This window comes from Cannabis sativa, chromosome X (genome assembly GCF_029168945.1).
Source record: "Cannabis sativa cultivar Pink pepper isolate KNU-18-1 chromosome X, ASM2916894v1, whole genome shotgun sequence".
NCBI classification, from domain to species: Eukaryota; Viridiplantae; Streptophyta; class Magnoliopsida; order Rosales; family Cannabaceae; genus Cannabis; species Cannabis sativa.
In genome coordinates, this window is record NC_083610.1 from 20786836 (window position 1) to 20809085 (window position 22250).

The window sequence follows — 22250 nt, forward strand, 5'->3', positions numbered from 1 at the left end:
TACATTCCTAATTAAAGTGTTCATCAAGGATTTTTAACTTTTATCTATCAATAATTTACAGTGTAACTAGTTAATTCTTGTAATAATAATGTCTTTGAAAGAGCTATTGTATGTCAATTAGTTCCATCATTTGCTTTATAAGAACTATATATAATCCACAACTTGTAAAATGAACCCATTAATAATTAAATAATACCAAATTTTCACCTACAAATATCAATAAGAAGGATAAAGTATTATTATTATTATTATTATTATTATTATTATTATTTATGATGGACACAGTATATGAATTTTAAGTAATAAAAAGATGAAAACAATAGAAAATAATGTTAGTTAGAGGAAGAGAAAACCTTAAATGGTATTATCATTTATGAAATGAATTGGATACACGTTATGACAATTTCATAAATGCTACTAAGAAGATAACAATTTAGACAAATCATAATCTATATTATCCATACAAGAAATTCCTGAAGAAGAAAAAAAAAATATATAAATATATTTATATATATATATTAAAAATATATCTTTATACAAGTCAAATTAATAAGTGTGCATTAACAAAACCAACAAGGCCCGTATAGCTCAGTGGTAGAGCGTCAGTCTTGTAAACTGAAGGTCTGTAGTTCGATCCTGCATGTGGGCACTTTTTGTTTCAATTTTTTTAAAATGACACTTGCTCCCTTCATTTTTCTTCATAATTTCTAATTTAAGAGGCAAAATATGAAGCTGAGTTAATTAGAACTTGTTACTCTAATCATGTTTTCTACTTTAATTAGTATATTTTAGTATATGTTTTCTACTTGACATTTTTTCTTTTTGATGTTAATTAAGGATAAATAACATCCTATCACTAAGTTGTGAGGCATATTTATTCATAATATTTAATTTAGAGGCAAAATATGAAGAGGGAGTTAGTTAAATCTTTCATGATAACAGCTTTAACATTTCATACAACAGAAAACTTCAGATTAACAAAAAAAATAAATAAATAAATAATTACTACAGAAACTAGTCTTTTGGTATCTATCACATATTCCATTATGTCATGCTTCTACTTTTTGCCTGCAAAATACACAACAAAAAAGGCCAAAGTGAAGATTATTATAACAGCTTTTTAATAATATGGCTAAATTTTAGGATTGGTTAGAATGTTTAAACAGCACAATAACTAACTTCATAGGATTTCTATAAAGTTATATGGAGTAGAAAGAAATTACTTGTTCTGATTCTTTTGGACTTTCTGCTTGAGCCTGAGCCTGAAGGAATGTCATCCAAATCTTTGTTGTTCTCTTCTTTAGTTTCGTCTTCATTAACCATGTCTTCGTCTTCTGTTTGATTTGCTAGAATGTTTAAATGGCTAAACAAAACAGACTTTGCTAGCATAATAACTAACTTAACAGAATTTCTAAAAAGTTGTAGAAAGAAATTACTTGTTCTGATTCTTTGGGACTTTCTGCTTGAGCCTGAGGCTGAGGGATTGTCACTCGAATCTTTGTCGTTCTCTTCTTTAGTTTCGTCTGCATTAACTACATCCTGGTCTTCTGTTTGATTTGCTAGAATGATTAAATGGCTAAACCAAACAGACTTCACTAGCATAATAACTAACTTAACAGGATTTCTAAAAAGTTATATGTAGAAAGAAATTACTTGTTTTGCTTCTTTTGGACTTTCTTGTTGAGCCTAAGGCTGAAGGAATGTCATTTAAATCTTTGTTGTTCTTTTTAGTTTTGTCTTCATTAACCACATCCTGGCCTTCTGTTTGATTTGCTAGAATGTTTAAACAGAATTCACTAGCATAATAACTTAACAGGATTTCTAAAAAGTTATATGGAGTAGAAAAAAAAATTACTTGTTCTGATTTTTTTGGACTTTCTGCTTGAGCCTGAGCCTGAGGCTGGAAGAACATCATCCAAATCTTTGTTGTTCTCTTCTTTAGCTTCATCTTCATTAACCAAGTCCTGGTCTTCAGTTTGATTTGCTCTAATTATATATACCTGTAAGAATCAAGGTCGCAAGAAATGAAAACGACTAGGCAAGGAATATAAATTTATTATGGCAAAAAGAAAATAAGCATATCATTCTCTATGGTGCATGGTATTCAAGTTTCTAACCCATTTAGTATAAGGAGTGAGCTCAAAGTTTAATGTTAAAAACTTTATTTACAAGATCAAGATGATAAAATGAATCGCTCTTATTAAGTAAAGTAGGCTGTTTTATGTAGAAAACAACCAAGCAATTTATTGATATGTTTAGAATACATGAACTAGATTACAAGCTTCATTGAATATCAATTCAGATAGATGAACATTACAAGCCAATATGCTTCACTATCATACGCAAATAATACCTTAAATTGAGTTGACTTAACCAGATGAAAAACTAAAGCATCCCCATCAACTAGTTGATGATCAATGGCGAAACCCCTCCATCCTCCACTAAGGCCATTTTTAACAACAAGATATTTTGTTGGGAATTCTCCTCCCTCTTCATCAATCAAAGTAATCATCTCATCTGTATGTGGAAGGTGATTCTTGCAAAATTGGACTGGAAGACCCTGTTCAACCAACATAATTATGTGACACATCTACTATAGAAAAATAAAATAATAAATAGAATTTCAATAGCCAAATTCAATAATTTCATTGCAAAGTGAAGCAAATAAAAACTTGGATAATATGTTGGTTTACCAGCCAAAAGCCTCCAGTAACATGTGACTGAAGCATTGGTTTCACAAAACTTGGGGAGTTGGAGTCTAACTCTGATTGAAGTACCTCTGCTCTATAAATGGCATATTTCCGTACTTCATCCGACGCATAAACCCGGTTAAGCAAATCTTTCCTGTGATAGCTCCTGTAATAACTATATTCAATAAAAGTACAGATAAGTACCCAACATTATTAGGTTCAGTTAATAATACTAAAACAGCTACAGCCAAACATGAATCTACCTTCTGGGCCACTCCAAAGGTTCAATAGGGTCCTGCAAAGAACCAAACAACTGATAAACTAAAGATTTGGATTGGAAAATAATGGGATTTCACTTCCATTGATGAGAAGTAATATATAGATGATAAATTATTATTACACACAAATACAAAAGTCAAATTAGGTAAGTCTCCATATCCTAACTCATAAACAGATAAAGGTAATGGGCTAGCATGTTTCCCTGAAAAGATAAATGATAACAAAATACCACTATTTACTACGTTAAACAAGGAACAAGGTAGTAAAAACTCTCATATTATCTCTTTATAGAGACATAATAAGAAATGTCTTCAAATAGAGATCAATCTGCACTCTTCCTCAACCAAAATTATGTTATGTATGCTATACATGAGCCTTGCACCACTAAGGATACTAATACTTGTCACCGAAGAATATCAACTTATTTGCCAAGCAGAAAAGTACTCAAAATGAAAAACCCCTCAAAATTGGATGAAATCTTATAGTGTTGAAGCTTAGATGTTGCAGATATGAAAATACAAAATATAATGTGAACTAATAAAATCCTACAGCTCTAAGATGATGTGACCAAAATATTTATGAATCTAGATCTAGAATGAATTATACTTTCACAAAATTGGGAAGATTATTGAAATTTGAGATATACCATAAACAAGAAATGCCAGTAGTAGAGCTTACAATAGTGCATCTCATTTACAACATCACCAAATTGACAAGCTTCTTCACATCATTCACAAACACAAAAACACCAATATAGTGTAAAGCTACATGTGTGAGATCCTATGCAGCTCAGAGAAATGCAAGACTATACAGATGAGAAAAATGGGTCCAAATATTTGTCCAACCATGAACAAGTACCCTATGAGAACAAGATCCACAGCTGGGATGTACTTGTACAAGCCAAAGGTGTCCCATTTAGAGGTTCTTGATGAGAATAGACCAAACTCTACATTTGCACCCTTGAGACATGTAAATGGAGAGATGCTATGAATTAGGATCACAACGCCTTGATGAAAAACAAGCACATGGTATCTTGTCCCCATTCCCAGAGATCAAAAGATTGTGAGATGTGAAAGGATTTTTAACCAAAAAAGAATTATTGATAGCTCTATTTCAAGGTACAAGGCAAGACTAGTTGCCAAGGATTTCATAAACTTGATTTCTATTACACTAACTTTTTAGTATTGTTGTAAAACCAACAGCAACAAGAATAGTTCTAACTTAGGCCCTCTCACAAAATAGGAACATCAAAGTCTACAACTTGATGTTACATTTCTCAGCAAAATGCTTGAGCCCTACTTTTCAAGAAGAACAACATGGTCTGCAAACTGCACTAGACTTTTGTGTGGGCTAAAACTAGCTACTAGAGCCTGGTTTGATGTGCAAGTTGGGTTTTTTCTCATCAAAGGCATGAAACTCTCTCTTGCTTAAGTTCACTCCAAGTTCATACATAATGATTTTAGTGTATGTGGATGATATAACAATCAAAAACTACAGTAATGGTGAAATCCAACACTCATTAATCTCCTCAATAATAAAGAAATCTACTTTCTCGTAATAGAAGTGCATCAAATCAAGAATAGCCCTCTGCTATCAAAGTCAAAATACATAACAAAGCTACTGCAGAAAACTATAATAATAGAACAAAAGTGTTGGCCAACCCCAAGGTTAGCATTCAAAGGCTGTACCTTTGAAGATTGCCACTAAAATTGGAACTACTTACTTACACAAATGCACTATAATATTCAAGAGAGAGAGAGAGAGAGAGAGAGAGAGAGAGAGAGAGAGAGAGAGAGAGAAAGCTGACTTCTTTGTAATTTGGAGGAGATTTGTCGGCGACACGATTTGACCTTCTGAGTGGCGCGGAAGAGGACTCCCTAGCTCTGGGCTTCGCCTGCTTTACCTGAATCAGAAATGGGAACCAAGCATTTCATATATAGAATGGAGAAACAGAAAAGAGATGAGATGAGAAAGAGGGAAAAGTAGTGAAAAGAAAAGAAAAGAAAAACCCACTGGTGTTGATTTGGGAGTTGGGGTTTTGAGAGCTTGAGCAAGCTTGGTGAGATTGAGGTCCTCCATTCTTTTTTTGTTCTCTTCCAGTCTTTGTTTCCGACTTTCCTCGTAGCCCAATTTAGATTCCACCATTTTCGAAACACAGAAGAAGAAGAAGATTGAAGCTTGAGTAGTCAACGAAAATGGTGACCGCTGTCTGTGAGGAATGGAAAAGAGTAGAGTGAAGAGAAGTTAAAGCGCCAAACTTGAAAAGTTTAAAATTAAAAAGTTTAGGGAAATTCTACAATGCACCGTTAAAATGGATACATTGATGCATCCTTGTATGTTTTAGCACCCGAAATAATTTTTTAGTCAAATTTTTTCTCGTGATCATGTACGTTATAGTTCTTTAAGACATCCTGCAAAATTTTAAGAAATTTTGAAAAGTTTAACACGTCAAAAACTACATTCAAACAGTGTGTTGCACGAGTGATTATTTTATTTTATACACATGTAAAATAGACTGTTTGAACATTATTTTTTATATTGTAAATTATTCAGAATTTCTCAAAATTTTGTAGGTTATCTTAAATAGCTATAACGTACATGAATATGAAAAAAAAATTAGACTAAAAAATTCTTCTGGATGCCGAAACAAGTCAAGAGTATATCAGTACATTCTTTTTAAGGGGTGCATTGTAGAATCACTCAAAAGTTTAAAGTCCTTCACTTTTACAATAATATCACTTCAAGTCCCCAACCAACCAATGAAATGGAATGACCATAATAAATAGTTGTAAATACAAAAAGTCCCTAATAATATGAGTTATATCGTGTTGTGCTAATATTTTAAAGGATAAGCTCTGCACAGTCTGTAAATTCACATTTTCGTGTCGTGTTTTACTTAAGTTGGCTTATTTTTCATAAATGGATCAGCCCATTTTATTATAGGGTTAATTTCACAAATGCACAAAAACAACAAAAAAACAACAAAAATACGGTTTCACGGAATTTTAAACATTTTTACGATTTTTTTGATTTTATTTACATAAAATACGGTCTTTTTATGTTGAAATTTTGTTCATTTTTTGTTATATGTATGTTATTTTTTTGTTGTTTTTTTGTTGTTATTTTGATGTTATTTTCATGTTACTTTTATGTTGTTTTCTTGTTGATTTTATGTTGTTTTCGTGTTATTTTTTGGAAAACCGTAAAAATATAAAAAAAAAAAACATTCTTTGAACGTAAAAATGTAAATATTTTACAAAAAATAGTGCCTTATGTAATTATTCCTTTATTATATGGGTTGAACTCGAACTTTACATTTTTTGTTATTTTTTTTATAATTAATGAGTTAATTACTAAATTACATGTATTTTTATAGTTTCAATTGTTTTTATTTAATTTTTTAACAATACTTTACACATAAGCATATAAAAGATTAATTCGAATAATTAAAATTTAAATATTTAATAGTAAATACATATGTATTATTAATATTGTTATTATTAGATTATAAGAACTTCTAACGTGATGTGTTTTTAAATTAGTTTATCCACTTATATGTCATGCTTTCGAGTTTGTTGTGTCGTATTGTATTTGAATTTATCTTTTTGTGTCGTGTCGTGTCAATTTACAATATCGTGTTGTGTTGTGTCATGTCCAAACTTATATTTTTTTCATACAAATTATGTTTGTATCTTCTAAATTTGGGTCAATTTTGTATCGTGTTAAAAAACTCGACACCTATTTATAACTGTAGATGATATCACATATGTTGTGCGTGTGTATAAGTGTAATTAACTAGATAAAAATGTCTACACTTAATAAGTTGGACACCATAGTGAGAAAAGACATTAAATTAAATTGTGTTTATTAATATTCTTTGATTTTATTTCTTTTACTAATATTTTATTTTTAACTTGGGGTCCCTAAAAATATTAGATAGTGGATGTGTTGAGTGTTAGGGATTTAGAAAATGCTGCCCACTTTACGCAGAAAAGATGGGTGGATATGATGGGTTGGGTAGGAATAGGATTATAATAAGATAAACAGAAATTCTAAAAAGACATCTCGTGTCTAACATCAAAGTATCATATTGCATTATTGCTATTAATATAAGAGCATAACAACTTTTAGAGATCTTGTATTACAGGTAATACTTAATTGCGCTAATAGTAATAAAATGTTAAGTAAATTACATTTTTTTTTGGAAAGAGAAGTTACATAATTTAAAATAATGATATGTACCTATTTAAATTGCACATACTTATTAAACACAATAACATGTAATAAATATTAATCATTTATATTTTTAAGTGTGATAATATTATTTTAATTATATGATTGTGATTAATTACACATCATTATGTATAAAAAGTATGTGTCCTAATCATTTTCCTTTAATTTAAGGATTTAAGGGAAAAATCTCAAAAGGTCAGGCAAAAACATAGTCACATAAATCTCACAAGGAAATAACAAAATAAAGGTTAAACCAAACCGACTACAAAACTACGGCCAAAAGCCAACATCACAAACAGACAAAAATGGTAATCACCATTATTACAATGAAAAAGAAAACTCAAAAGAAACAACACCAAAACGTGCACAAAGAAAAAACTATAAATAATCAATACAAAACACACCAACAAACGAGAACTACCTAGTACAAGGGACAGAAGAACATGAAGGTGCACCATCCTCAGGAAAAAACTCGAAACCTCCTCTTTCTGATCGCAATCTCCTAACAATGCCCAAGATAAGCAAACGCCAACATGGACCCAAGTTGTACGCCAAAGTCCAAGATTGAGGATGAAAGGCATTTCTAAAAGCAAACCACCACCGAACACCAAACATCAACTAATCGATGCATCAGTAGTCACAGCCACGGAGCCACCATCAACACCTCCAAATGGCTAAGGCGTGGACCCACCGACAACCACCAAACTCAACCTCAAGAAATCCCCACAGACACCAAACCCCACGACGAGGACCAGAATTCTCAACGACGAAAGGATCATCCAACCAAGATACCACCACCGTCAGGGAGGAAAACTCAAAAATTGCTGATAACATGAAGGAGTTCCTGCCGAGAGCCCATCGGAGCTGGAAAACCCCTGCCCACCAGATAACACACCTCCCAAGACCTCAATCACCAGCAAATAGAACTCCCTGGGTGCCGACGATAACGTTCTCGCTTCAAGCCTCTATTGGGCCCTTACACCCATGAAATGATGGCTTTTATATACGAGTATGTCACTCTGTCTGCTTCTTGGAATGACGACTGACCTTACAAACCAACACGAGTGTTTCTAGTGTGCTTTGTCCTCACTCGCACGCTTCTTGGGAAAACTTCTCAGGAGATCACCTATCCTGAAATTACCCTAGGTCAAGCACGTTTAACTATAGAGTTCTTTCGTGATGAGCTATCTGAAAACATGATGCACTTTGTTGATATAAGTAGTACCAATCAATCCATTTAAGCCTTTTTCAACTGTGTTGTCCCATACCTACACAGTCTTATAATCATCCCACTTGACCTTCCTCAAGCGGTGTGGGATTACACAACTTACCCAGTATTTTTCCTTACGGGTCACAAGACTATTAACTGTCACAAACAGCACCCGAAGAAAATAAAGAAACCCTAATGAGGGTCTCGATAGAGAAAACCGAAGAGTCTTCTTATGAGAGAGAAAAAAGTGACGAATATTATTAATAATAATTATTACCAGACAAGATAGTGTTGGGTATCACGGATACTTAACAATAATATTTAAATGTGATCAAAATTCCCAAAAAATAATGATAAAAAATTTATAAATTAATGGATGATTATCGTATTAAAGACGACATTATCGTATTAAAGACGACAGTACACTCTCAAGTCTCAACTCAATACACTTACATGGTCTTTCCAAACATAGTACTTCTTATAATTTATCTCTAGCTTTTACTCTAAAATATTCCCTTATTAGAACTTCTCAATATTTACCTTTATTCATAGTTTCTTTTCCCATTTTCAGATTGTTCATTTTCATCTCTGCACACTTAAAAGCAAAATAAGGTGATATCATATGGGAATTTTACAAAAATACTGCTTTTTGACCAAAACTTTATATTTATACTGGGACACGGCAAAAACAACTTTTGTACTGCCCAAGCCCAATTTCATTACTTTTGTACTGCCCAAGCCCAACATCATTTCATTTCTACTGTGAACAGTATAACACACGGGAAACAACCTTGTTCGTGTGTGAGGAGACGCCGGAGACGGAAATCACCAAGAAAAAACCATTAAATCCGGCGAAGAGTTTTTTGAAAAGGAATCAGAATTGAAGAACAAGACGTACAGAAAACCGTCCCAACAAAATAACAGAGGTAAACACAACAAACCCAAAAAATAATTTAATTCTTAAGAAACCAAAAAAAATTAAAAATAAAAAAAAAAAGGATTTAGATCTGAAGTTTTAAACAAAAAAAACGAAAACACAACTGTGATATTCTTTAATTTATGATGCAAAAACATAAATGAGGGTTGTTCTATTGTTAATTCGACGTTTGCAACACAAAATGATTTCGAAAAAAAAAATCGATAAATTGGAACAATTATTCAAACACAACATCAGGGTTGTTCAAATGTTGTTTTGCGGTCAGTACTACAACAACATTCATACATATATGTATCAGACAAATATAATAATAAAAACTTAAAAAAAAATAATGGGTATTTCTGTTTGGTTGTTTTTGTGTTGTTTTATTGTTGTTACTTTATTTTTTTTGTTGATTTTTTTTTTTGTTGTTTTGCTATTGTTTTATTGTTGTTGTACAATTGTTTTAACATTAAGTAAGACCCTGGAATGACAGGTAATGGAACGTCTACCAGTACTCATCAAGAGCAATGGACAATGGAATGAAGATCACAATTATGAGAACTATGTGGCTAGTGGAGAATTCATACCAACAAAATGCAAGTACGAAGAGCTACTGCAAATACTGGTTACTTCATTGGGGTGCGAAAACACCAGCACAACACTACAAATACAGTACCAAGCTAAAGAAGGAATACCACCGATCAAAATATGCAACGATCGAAGCCTCTACTTTTACTTGGAATTGAAAATGAAGGAAACAGATTTCACGACATATCCACTATGTGTGAACCAGGAAAACAACAACACAACACGTGCTGCAACACCAAATTCGATATCCACAACAACACCGAATGAATATAATGTTGCAATGATCGAAAACAACACAACAACGCTTGAAAACAACATAACAACAACAGAATCATACACAACGGGACAGCAAACGGTAGAAGGGGAAAAGTCAGAAACAATAGAAGATGAGGAGGACAAATTCGACATAATTGACTATGCAAATCTGGTTGCTGAAGAAATGGTAGAACAACTTGAAAACACCAGTAAAAAACTGGATCCAGAAATTGACATCAACAATGCAAAGTTAATAACAGACAAGCAACACCCCGAAGTGGAAAAAGGACAGGCATACAAAGACAAAGAAACTCTCAAAAATGTCCTCAGCTACTACGCAATCAAAAACAACTTTCAGTACAAAGTGTGGAAGTCCTGCTCTCAAGAATACAGTCTGAAATGTGTTTATGAAAGCTGCAATTGGTCACTAAGAGCATCGAGAAATGGGCCAACAAACACATTCATAATCAGGAGGTTGGTTTTTAATAGTTTTTTAATGTTGTTTTTGTTGGCATCCTTAACAAATGACCTGTTTTCACAATTTGTACTGAAATACACATGATTGGTATCTGCAACAGATTTGTTTTAATAGTTTTTTAATGTTGTTTTTGTTGTTTTTTTTTTGTTTCAATAGGTTCTCAAATATGCACACATGCCCCATAAATATAAGGCATGAAGACCAAAGGCAAGCAACATCGAAACTGATAGGGGAATGCATAAAACCGAAGTTCTTGAACATAAAGACCAAGGCAACAGCGATGGACATAAAAGGGGAGTTGAAATACAGATTTGGCATCAAAATGAACTATATGAAAGCTTGGAGAAGTAAGGAACATGCAGTAAACGACTTGAGAGGTAATGCTAGTGACTCGTACAGCCTAATACCGAGTTTCTTACACATGGTGGAAAAAACAAACCCTGGATCATTTGTGGATCTGAAAACGGCAGAAGACAGCAGCTTGCTCTTTGTTTTCATGGCGTTGGATGCATCCATAAAAGGGTGGGGAGCATGCAGACCGATAGTTGTTGTGGACGGAACGTTCCTCAAAGCAGCTTATGGGGGAACTTTGTTGTGCGCATGCACACAAGATGCAGCAGGTCATATTTTTCCACTAGCGTTTTGTGTTGCAGATTCTGAGAATGACCAATCTTGGAAATGGTTCTTCAAAAAATTTAAAGAAGCGTATGGTGTACGGGAACACCAATGCCTAATTTCAGACAGAAATGAAAGCCTCATCAAAGCAGCGAGAGAAATCTATCCGAGAATTGCACACGATTCTTGCGGTTACCACATTTTGAGCAACCTTAAAACAAGCTTCAAACAACATGCTGCCAAATACAATCTGCCATTCTTTGGAGCAGTGAAAGCGTACACAGAAAAGCAATTCGAGTTCCACATGGCTGAATTGGATGGATTGGACAAACGCATAAGACCTTACCTCAAAAAAATCGGGTATGAAAAGTGGTCAAGAATTCATAGCCAAAACAAGAGGTATTCCACAATGACCTCAAACATATCAGAATCCTTTGAACGCTGCAAATTTGGCAGCAAGGGAGCTACCAATTACAACGCTGCTAGAATGCTTGAGAGCATTGGTGCAACAATGGACGCATACTAATAGGACAAAAGCACAAAACACCTTCACTAAGCTATCACCAACTGGAGAAGACATACTGTTGAAAAATTACACATACTCATTGAATCTGGAGGTAAAATATTAATTATGTTTTTTTTTTGTAGTGTTGTAGTGTTGTTGTAGTGCTGTTTCAATAGTTTTGTATTGTTGTTGTAGGAATTACAGCTATGTTTGATTTTTTTTTCCAATAAAATTTAAAACAGGTTAAAGCAACAACAGATTACTTGTTTGAGGTAACAAGAATGAAAGAATCGTGGGAAGTAGACCTAGAAAAAAGAACATGCACGTGCAACAGGTTCCAAATAGATGAAATGCCATGCGGGCACGCAGTGGCCGTGATGAGGGAGATGAACATGGACCCGTACACCTACTGTTCAGATTACTACACAAAAAAAAAATTGGTCGGCAACTTATTCGGGGACGGTTGCAAATAGGACACCAAAGTGAATGGGAGGTACCGGAAGAAGTGAAAAATATTACAGTCTTGCCTCCACATGAAAGAGTAAAATCAGGAAGACCAAAAACATTAAGAAGGAAGGCTGGATGGGAAAGGAATCAACACAACAAGTGCAGCAAATGTGGTGAACTGGGGCATAACAAAAGAACATACAGCAGAAAACGTAGAAGGGAATAAAAACAACAACAGAACAACAGTGGAAAAACAAAAGAAAACTACACATACGTTATGAGAATTAGATATTGAGGAATTTAAATTTCTGAAATACACAGGGAATACAGTTTTTTATTTGAAAAACATTGATTACATTGGGAATTGTTGATACTCTAGATTGGATATTAAAAGATGTTGGATACTAAATTGAATATATATATATATATGAAGTTTGTTATTGAAACAGTTTGTGTTTTTAATACTGAAATGAATATTTGGATTCAAAAAAACAGAGAAACTATAAGAAAAAAAAAACAAAAAAAGAATGGATCTGAAATGAAAAAACAAACAACTTTAACATACCAACTTGTTTGTACATAAAAATAATAAGAAAAAACATACAAAAATAAAAGATTACATATTGTCCACACAAAGCGTAAGGAAAAACAACAGAACATCAATGTTTGTTTACGAAAAACAACATGAAAAACATTAAAACAACATTAAAAAACTATAAGAACAATGACAGTCTGATTGAAAAAGCAAATCACTTCTTGGGAAGGCTGGGAGGGGCCTCGGATTCACTTTCAATGTTCTCAGTTTGCTTCTTCATCCCATAATGATAAAATAACGCAGCCAAACGATCGCGGTGAATTTCCACATCAAAATCAGAGGATGGGATGGGTTTGCCATCAATGAAATACTCGGCAAATGATGCAACAAAAACACCACAATCACTGGAAAAAAAAACAATAAAACACAAAAAAAGACACTATGAAAACACTGATAAAAAACAAAGTCAACAACAAAAAAATAAAAATACAAACAACCAGTGAAAAAACATTGAACACTAAACATAAAACTTACGTTGTGACCTGCTCGGGTAAACCATCAACAGCAACAATAGGGAACGGTTCTATAGTGCTAAACTTAGTTTCGTTGCGAAGGCCTTTGAAGTCTAACATAGAGAAGTAATATGGTAAAATAACAGAGAAAGGCTTGCAAGCCTCTTTGGCGACGATCATATACCTCCGAACGCGATGAATTGTACAGATATATGCGCCTGTCAACTATGTTAAGACGACCACAAATCCAATGATCCTGTAATTTTACATTGATAGGCATAATAACATGATCAACCAAATGCCAAGGAGTGGCACATAATATCTTACCACCTTGAATGTACTGGGCCACATTGTGAGAAAGAGACAACACCGATATATCGTTGTTTTTCTCAACAAACCTCTCATACAAAGTTGTTATGCTAGAACAAAAGAGGCAATCAGTTGTGGTGACTTTAATTTTCGGCTCGGCTGAGTACATTATTTTCTTACGAAGATAATAGAAAATGATGTCAATGTGCTGAACAAACAGATAAAAAAAAAGTAAGTGAAAAAACATTCAAACTTATAAAAAACTAACAGAACAACACTTAAAAACATTTAAAAAAATAAATAAAAAAACAATATGTAAAATAATAATAATAATAAAATAAAAACTTACAGAATTGGTAAGGAAACAATTAGGGTAGGCAAGGTTGTGAAACCACATCTTGTTGCTGATGTCCTCAACACCAAAACGAAATGGCGGAAATATAGTGTCCTTACCCTTACAATACACATTAGTTGTTGTGCTAAAAAAAAAACAAATAAAAAAATATCAAAACAGAAATGAAAAAATAAAAAAATAAATAGAAAACAATAACAGATATACAACTGAAAACACCTACAAAAATACTTACTTAGATTTATGCTTTCTAAGACCTGAATCAACCCACTTGACAAAATCAGCTTCCAATTGCGGATCAACAGGTTCACCAATCTTGTTGTCCAACGGGCACAAACCACGCACATATTTAACGACCTTATACAGAATCATCGGGAGAAACCGAGGATGAACTCCGATTTAGATGCACGAAGCAAGCTCAATGAATGGGGATTTCAAAACAGCTCCTTTCTTCCGATCCCTCTTTTGAGGACGTAAAATAGGAGTCTCTTGAAAAACAACCATTTCAAGATCAGTCTTCTCAGAAGTGTCAACAGGAGCAGGGGCATGAGTTGAGGAACCAATCTAAAAAAGAGAAAGGATAAATAAAAAGACTTATGTTTAAATTTCAAACAGTACAATTAAAACACCATAAAAACAACAATATAATACCAAATAAATACAAATATAAAAAAAAAACATAAACACAAACCAAATTCTCCACAGCTTTAACAGCAGATGCAATTGTTGCATCAACATCAATGTTCTCCTCCCCACCTTGAGACTGATCAGGCTGATAACAAAAAAAACAGTAAAACACTATTAAAACAAACACAAAACACAGAAACACACAAAAAAAAGCACAAACCAAAAATGATGTCCAAACAAGAAACACACCTGTTTGATCTCTGCAATAGGTTCCACAGTTTCAGAATTCTTGGCATCATCGACCTTGCCGGTATCATCATCCCTCGAAACAACCGCGGGGACAACAACACCCTCATCGTTACGAACATCGCCCGTGTGAGCCTCATCCTGACCAGCACCAACACCATCTCCACCCAGATCATCATCATCATCATCATCAGTTTCATCGTCATGATGATCATCTCCTTTGTCATCGTCGAATTTATCATCCTCGTCTTCCTCCGAAGTGGAATCTTCATCATCCTCATTTTCTGAAGTACGAAGAGCATCTTCAGACTGAGATCCATTGTGAGTGAGACCACCTTGGGATGACTGAGAACAAAAAAAAAATAAAAAAATTAATTAACTGTATAAAACAACATAAAAACACTACTAAAAAAATAACAGAAAAAGTAATGACAATTTAAAAAAAAAACACCTCAATAAGAATGTCCAGCTTCTTGTTCATCTCAGCAACAGATTTCATAAGAATCCCTTGCTGGCTGACAACAACAGATAAACACTTTTTAAATTCCTCAAACTCAACTCGGGAGACATTCTCATGAGCAGTTGATGAAGAAGAACCCATCAAGCCGGGTTGACCGGCGGGCTTGGAACCACCTTTAATTTTGAATTTCACGGCCTCGGGAGTAGTCTCACCGCAGAAAAATCAGTGAGGCTCAAACTCAATCTCTCAACGGAAGTTGGAGTGAGGTTTCTTAATTTTAACTGAAACAACAAAAACCAACAAAAAACAATATGCACATGAAACTGAAATTATAAAATAACAACAACAATAAAAACATAAAGTATAAATAATGTATACAAAAACAACATTAAAACAACAGTGGAAAAATAATAAAAAACAACAGGATTACCTCTTTCAAAGACCGATCGAAAATGAGGGTGTTCATGACATCCATTTTCACCATACCCTCCTTGTCCTTGGGTAATTTAGGCCAATTCAAAATCCTTGGAATGCCAACATTTGAGTACAAGGATAGTTTCCCAATAACATACGGGCAACACTCGAAAAACCAGAATTGAATAGCCAAAGGAAAACCCAATAACCTGTAATACCCACCATCCTCGTCACTACGAACTACCCTATTATAACCAGAATCTATCTTACCCTTCAAAGAATGCATAGTGATATCAAAACAATGCTTGCCCCACCCAAATTCATTATATCGACCACTATCCACAACATCTATTTCCTCAGACGAAACAACTTTACCCGGGGGACCACCTAACAAATAACACTGCACAAAATACAATACAGCCATCTTGATCGCAAGATCGTCGTTATCCTTAAGATTGTCGGCAATAAAAGCGATCGAATAGCACCCTTGGTAATTTTTTTGTACCCCTTAAAACAAGATTTGACCAATTCATTATCATCTTGCTTAAACTGATAAAAATCAGAATCAACATGACAATCTAACCCCGTGACCAACGCAAACTCTTCGATACTAAACCTAAGGTATTTCCCTTGGACACAAACCCAAAACTCCAACCCATTAGTGAACCTCCTCAACGGCAAACAATGCGGCAATTGGTAATGAATTATGTACTCGGGAATTCGAAGAAAATAACCAAACACGAGATTTTGAAAAAATTTCCAATTGGCTTTCGATTAAAATTCTCTTAATGTCACCAAGTACAGAGTAATAACCAGATGTTACTACTCTAGAATGATAAAATTGAGATCGAGTGTACTTGCATTCCCAATCCTAAAAAACAGAACAATGAAAACACTGATAAAACACCAAAAAACACTACGAAAATAACAACAACAAAAAAACAACAAAAAAACATAGAACAGAATGCATAACATCACAAACCTCAACAATCCTATTAACAGGAATTTCTTCAGAAACACCTGATGATGGCAACACCTTCACAGGGGATTTACCCTTGCCCTAAAATAAAAAATAACAACACCAACAAAACAACAAATAAAAAATTAACAAAAACACATAAATAAAACGAACAATATATATAAAATAATTACAAATACATAAACAAAAACAAACAAATACCCAGATATATGAACCTCAAATATCGAATTTAACAAAAAAACAAAAAACCTCAAAAACAACAACAGATAAATAGTAAAATACCTTAACAGAAACAGCGACTTAAGAAATTCGAAATCCAACTCAAAATGCGAGTCCGAATTTTCAACAACAGATTCGAGGTCTTTTTCCTCGAGTGTTCTTCGAAGGTCCGGCAATGGTTTTTCTTTTAACAGAAGGGGAAGTGGGGCTAGGAGGGTTCTCTTTCAGATTTTTTTTACCCATTTTTGATTTGGGTCTGGTTTTCTGCGATTGTTTTCTGGGTTTTGTAACTTTGGCCGGAGATGGTGATGAACGAGTAACGGCAATTATGAAGAACTATGAAGGTATTTATAGACAAAAATAATAAAAATGGGAGGGAAAATGAGAGGGAAGTTTAAGATAGTGGGATGGGATTTGAAATTTTTTAAAATGAAAAAACTACCCACTATTACAACCGTCTAAGCAAACTGAAAATGGGGAAGAAGATGAACAGTTGAGGTGAGAGAGAATACCAATTACAAAATTTAGATTCGAAAATAATATGAAAAAAATAAAAGAAAAATACATAAATACAACACTTTTTGATCAGAACACATAACCGTCAAAATCAAAACAATTAATTTTTTTTTTTTTTAAAAAAAAAAAACGTGGCAAAACCCTATCGTGACAAGTGGCAATGAAAAACAAACACCACTCACATCAAGCGGCTAAAGTTTTGAAGGCAGTAAACTGCCAAAAAAAAAAAAAAAAAACAGTATAAATGTTGTATTTGCCGTGCAACAGTATAAAAGTAATAAATTGGGAAAAAACAGTAGTGGGTGTAAATTTCCCTATCATATTAGAGGAAAGGAATTCAGGAAACTTTAAAGTGGCATATGAGTTTGTTTCTTTGGGTAATGTTGATTCAATGGAGAGGAAAAGGAAAGGTGCTATGCTATCATTCCCCATAAGTACATTTATGTTTAGAAAGATTTAAAGTTGGGTTTAAAACATATATATACGTGTATATATTAATATATATATACTCCTCATACAAAGATTTCCTTCTTCACCATGTAGTTAGTATAGACTAAAGAGTACTTGACACATTCATATGAAGCATTCTCAATAAAGAGACAACAAAATGAAGCTTCCTCATCAGTAATCACCAAGGAGCGGTTGCCACTTCTTTGAACATTAGCTGGAGATCTTGAAAATTAACTCCAACGGCCTCAAACTCGGTCTCAAGATTACTCAATCTGTCTTTTACTACCAACATCTTTGCCTCCAAGTTCCGCAACTCCTCCTTGGCATCTTTGTGTTCAACTTTGACCTTTTCGTATCTCTTTGATTTTGAAGCCAAACTTACTAGCTGCTCTAGTCGATAACACAAAAATTCCACATTCATGCCTAACCCCTCAAAGGCTTTCAGGGTCTTTTCCCAAGTGGTGAAATCATTGACCGAGCTGGAGATTTTGCTTGCTCTGATGGCGTCGGCTATGTTGATTGTCTCTGATATGACCCCAGCAACAAGTTTACAGTTCAGGCCATCGAGAATATTCTCGTGAAGAAATGCTTTCTGACTACAACAGAGCTCGTAGTACTTGGCCAACAAGTATTTGGGAAGCTCAGAGTTTATGATCAAACCATTAACAAGAATGTTGAAATCATCTAAATGTTTCACTTGATCAAAGCTTACAGCTGACTCATCTGAAAGTCTAATTCCATCCAAAGCCTCAGGTCCTAAAACTTCAGTGTCTTTATCAGACTGTTCTGATGTCCCGGAGGTAGTTTTTTGTGTGTTGTTATGAGGGCACTCCAAGACATCATCAGGCTTTAAACTTTCGGTTTCCTTTTCACAAGCAATGATGTTTCCTGCATGACTCGCAATAAGACATGAAATGACAATAATAACGAAAAAAGAGAAGGGAAAGCTGTTTCTAAGCCAAAATTTAAACAAGTTTACCAGTCATCTGTTTCATGTGACCTTCTAATTGGAGAAGCCCAAGAGCACCATCCACTTCATCAGGACAATTTGATCTAATGATATACACCTTAAAAGAAAAAATTGAAGCAAGTCATAGTTATATTATTTGTCATCAGAGTTATGACTTCAAGCAGTAAATTTTACCATCAATAAACATAACAAATTCGCAATGAAATCGTCAAAGAATGCTCAAACACTATTACCTTAAATTTAATAGGAGTTACTAAATGAAAGACTACAACATCTCCTTCAACTAAATTATGAGCAATTGAAAACCCTCTCCATCCAGCACTTAATCCCACCTTCAATGCAAGATACTTTGCATCACATACTTGCCCACTTTCATCTTCCAAAACCATCATTGTATCTTCCTTTGGCAAATACAAATCACAGAACTTTTTAGGAAGACCCTGCCATTGCCAACCAAAATGTTTTAGCCTAAAAAATCAATCTACTTATCCATGACTAAGATAACATTTATAATATTAGATAAGTTTACCAGCCAAAACCCAACAGAAACATGAGAATGGAGCATAAGTTTAACCATGCTAGGAAACTCAGGAGCTAAAGTTGCTTGAACCTCATATGCTCGTTGCATTGTAGGTGATGATGCAGCTTTGGGATCATTGTACAAGCTTTCTACATTCACTTTCTTTCGTTTATTGCTATAAATAAAAGATTGAGGCAGTGTTACAAGATAATACATCTCCAACAAATTTAAAACAGATTGAATGGAAAAAGTTTTACTCACTTCTCAGTCTTCATTGGATTTTTATAGCAAACTAGCTGGACAAGAATTTTTCAAAACAAAAAAACAGTAAGATGGCAAAGTCATGTAACAAGACTCTATACACAATCTGTGTAAATATTTGTGTATCATTTCAACAAGTTTGCTTTCTTACAAAACTATTTTGTGACTGTTTCTTCTATTATACACTACAAAAGGAAAAAAGTAAGAACATTTAAACAACAAAATAGATTTTTTTCAAGAAAAAACAAAAACCCACAAGTTATTTTTCATATTTTGACATCAAATTGTTGGGATTGTAGAGATAAAAAGAACATAATGGGTCTTACTCTCATTTCCTTTTTTTTGGTAAGTCCAACTCGGTTGACCTGAAATGAGTCATAGCAAGCTTAACTGGGTTACAAACATTAAACAAGAAAAGTGAAAATTGTGAGAGAAAGTGAAAAGGAGTAACCTTTTGAGGTGAAGACTCAGATGGTGATTGTCTTCGTTGAGGAAGAACCATGGTTTACAGGCAAAGAGTTGGGAGCTCAAGGGTCTCTCTCTCTCAGGACAGAACTTTCAAAAGTTCAAAAAACAACTGACAAGAAAGCTAAACAGAAAGTTTTGTATTTTAAAATAATAAACAAGTCCTTTCCTTTCTTAAATAGAAAATAATTTCTTCTTTCAAGGCAAAATATATGTTATAGTGATATTAGAAAGGAAAATATTTGTTTATTGATTGATTTAAAATAAAAAAGTAATATAAATGACTTCCCCCTTTAATTTGATACGTGTGTCTCGTGCTTAGTGTTGTAAGTACGGGTCGAGTTTTTTTGACACAGCACGAGTCTAGAAGGTACAAGTATGATTAGGCACGAAAAAATACGAGTTTGGACACGACACAGCACGACACAACACGAAAAGTATGAAAGACACGACACATAAACACAAATAGACTAACCTAAAAAGCACAACACACAACAAACCTGAAAAACACAACACAACATATTAAAAACCTTATGAATAATAATAATAATATGAATTTATTAATTATAAGTAAATTAAAATAATAATAAAACTTAAATATAATGCTAGATATTATAATTGTATAATTAAAACTATTAAAATAGAAAAATTAAAATTATATATTAATTTATTTAGAGTGTGATATAGAAATTTGAATATTCATTAGTAAATATTAAAGTTCTAATGATGTTAATAATTTTTCTATATGATTATTTATAAAATATTGTTAAAAAGTTACATAAATATAACTAAAGTTATAAAATATACATATATTTTAGGAATTGTAAAAAAAATATATATATGAAAAAGTAAAGCCCGAAAATGAAAATAGGCAGGTCTGTTTAAGAAATACGAGTTGGCACGAGCAAAGCACAACATGAATCTGAGCACGACACGAAAATACTGGGCTTACGGGTCGTGCCATGTATACCCTTTAAAAATGTCGGCACTACACGACATGATCCATATTTTTCTGTGGCACGACACACCAACTATTTTTTAAAAAGTATGGATAAATATGGGTCGGGTCAGCACAACACGCACGAACTTACAACACTACTCGTGCTGACCAAATTCAAAAAATTTGAAAAGTCTCCAAAAATATGGGCAGCCCCGTCCTCGGCATAAGCAGGGTAGGGCGCCTGTGCCTAGGGGCCATCAAGTCTAGGGGCTAAAAAAAATTTTCCTTTTAAAATTAAATATTTTTTACTAACTTTGAAATATCACATTTTTTTAAAATAAAGACTCAAAAATATTTTTTTCCTATGACCTAATATATTTCAGGGTTAGCCCTGAATACGAATTATGTTGGGTCGGGCTAAAATAAAATTGTGAGTCGTAACATGTCTTGTTGACAATTTTATAAGTATACCTAGCACAGTTTGTAGGTCTAAAATTTTCATATCGTGCTTTACTCGGGCCAGTACTATATTTTTTATATAGAAATGTAGAGGGCAGGAAAAGGTAGGAGGGAGAGGAGTGAAAAGAGAGTCAATTTCACTTGTTAGGCATAAAAGAAAGTTGGAAGGAAATAATAGATGGATGGATTTGGTCTCCCTCTAAATCTTTTATTTTCAATCTCTCCAAAAGTGAGAAGATTGAAGATAAGACAAAAAAAAAAATATAAATCAATTTACATACCCTTCAAATATATTAAAAGTATAGTTTATAATTAATGATATAGTAATTTTATATTTAAAATTTATATCTATCATCTCTCCTCTCCTCTTAATACCAAACAACATAAAGGAAAGCTACTATCCTTTCCATTTTATTATATTCTTTATCCTTAACTCTCATTCCTCTCTACCAAATATAGCCTAAATGTCAACTTATTATGTGAGTATTTACAGTGTCTTACTAATAGCAATAAGCATTGTAGAGTCATGATAAATTTATTTATTTTTTTAAATAATTAAATAATTTATTTATAATTAATTAATAACTTTGAATGTATATTAATAAATAATATAATACTAAAAAATATATTTTTAGTATTGTAGTTAAACTAAAAAATAAAATTAATATTAATTTATAATTTTTGTAGTGTTAATTCAACACTATATTTGAATTTTACTATTGATGTTGGTCTAAATAAGATCGAACACTTAGTATGCACACTTATTATCTGACATATGTTTTTTTTTTATGCAGTAA

General features: G+C 33.2%; 4 protein-coding genes and 1 non-coding gene across 9 annotated transcripts; 1 reads left to right on the forward strand and 4 right to left on the reverse strand.

Moving 5' to 3' along the window:
- Window positions 1–577: 577 nt before the first annotated feature.
- On the forward strand, window positions 578–649 carry TRNAT-UGU (transfer RNA threonine (anticodon UGU)). The gene has a single exon. It is a non-coding gene; the product is annotated as a tRNA-Thr (tRNA).
- Window positions 650–906: 257 nt separating this feature from the next.
- LOC133032423 (B3 domain-containing protein At3g19184-like) lies at window positions 907–5248 on the reverse strand. Of its 5 annotated transcripts, none has more exons than XM_061106357.1 (10): window positions 4983–5248; window positions 4777–4872; window positions 2954–2985; window positions 2694–2865; window positions 2354–2560; window positions 1856–2000; window positions 1654–1773; window positions 1437–1544; window positions 1224–1334; window positions 907–1068 (listed from the first exon to the last, which is right to left on the reverse strand). In XM_061106357.1, the coding sequence occupies exons 1-10, from the start codon at window positions 5112–5114 to the stop codon at window positions 1058–1060; spliced, it is 1134 nt and encodes a 377-aa protein (XP_060962340.1). In that variant the 5' UTR covers window positions 5115–5248; the 3' UTR covers window positions 907–1057. The 5 variants fall into 5 exon arrangements, with proteins under 5 accessions (XP_060962340.1, XP_060962342.1, XP_060962341.1 ...); XM_061106359.1 differs by having other exon boundaries at window positions 1654–1761; window positions 4983–5247; XM_061106358.1 differs by having other exon boundaries at window positions 1437–1547; window positions 1654–1761; window positions 4983–5247.
- A 7720-nt stretch (window positions 5249–12968) lies between these two features.
- LOC133032091 (uncharacterized) lies at window positions 12969–14299 on the reverse strand. Its single transcript, XM_061105923.1, has 5 exons — window positions 14163–14299; window positions 13925–14054; window positions 13451–13783; window positions 13289–13296; window positions 12969–13158 (listed from the first exon to the last, which is right to left on the reverse strand). The coding sequence occupies exons 1-5, from the start codon at window positions 14297–14299 to the stop codon at window positions 12969–12971; spliced, it is 798 nt and encodes a 265-aa protein (XP_060961906.1).
- Window positions 14300–14342: 43 nt separating this feature from the next.
- On the reverse strand, window positions 14343–15401 carry LOC133031899 (nonsense-mediated mRNA decay protein 2-like). Its single transcript, XM_061105664.1, has 2 exons — window positions 15252–15401; window positions 14343–15145 (listed from the first exon to the last, which is right to left on the reverse strand). The coding sequence occupies exons 1-2, from the start codon at window positions 15399–15401 to the stop codon at window positions 14729–14731; spliced, it is 567 nt and encodes a 188-aa protein (XP_060961647.1). The 3' UTR covers window positions 14343–14728.
- Window positions 15402–17771: 2370 nt separating this feature from the next.
- LOC115704529 (B3 domain-containing protein Os01g0234100) lies at window positions 17772–20356 on the reverse strand. Its single transcript, XM_030631734.2, has 7 exons — window positions 20041–20356; window positions 19916–19954; window positions 19590–19624; window positions 19338–19503; window positions 19042–19248; window positions 18818–18905; window positions 17772–18726 (listed from the first exon to the last, which is right to left on the reverse strand). The coding sequence occupies exons 1-7, from the start codon at window positions 20089–20091 to the stop codon at window positions 18017–18019; spliced, it is 1296 nt and encodes a 431-aa protein (XP_030487594.2). The 5' UTR covers window positions 20092–20356; the 3' UTR covers window positions 17772–18016.
- Between the last annotated feature and the right edge of the window lie 1894 nt (window positions 20357–22250).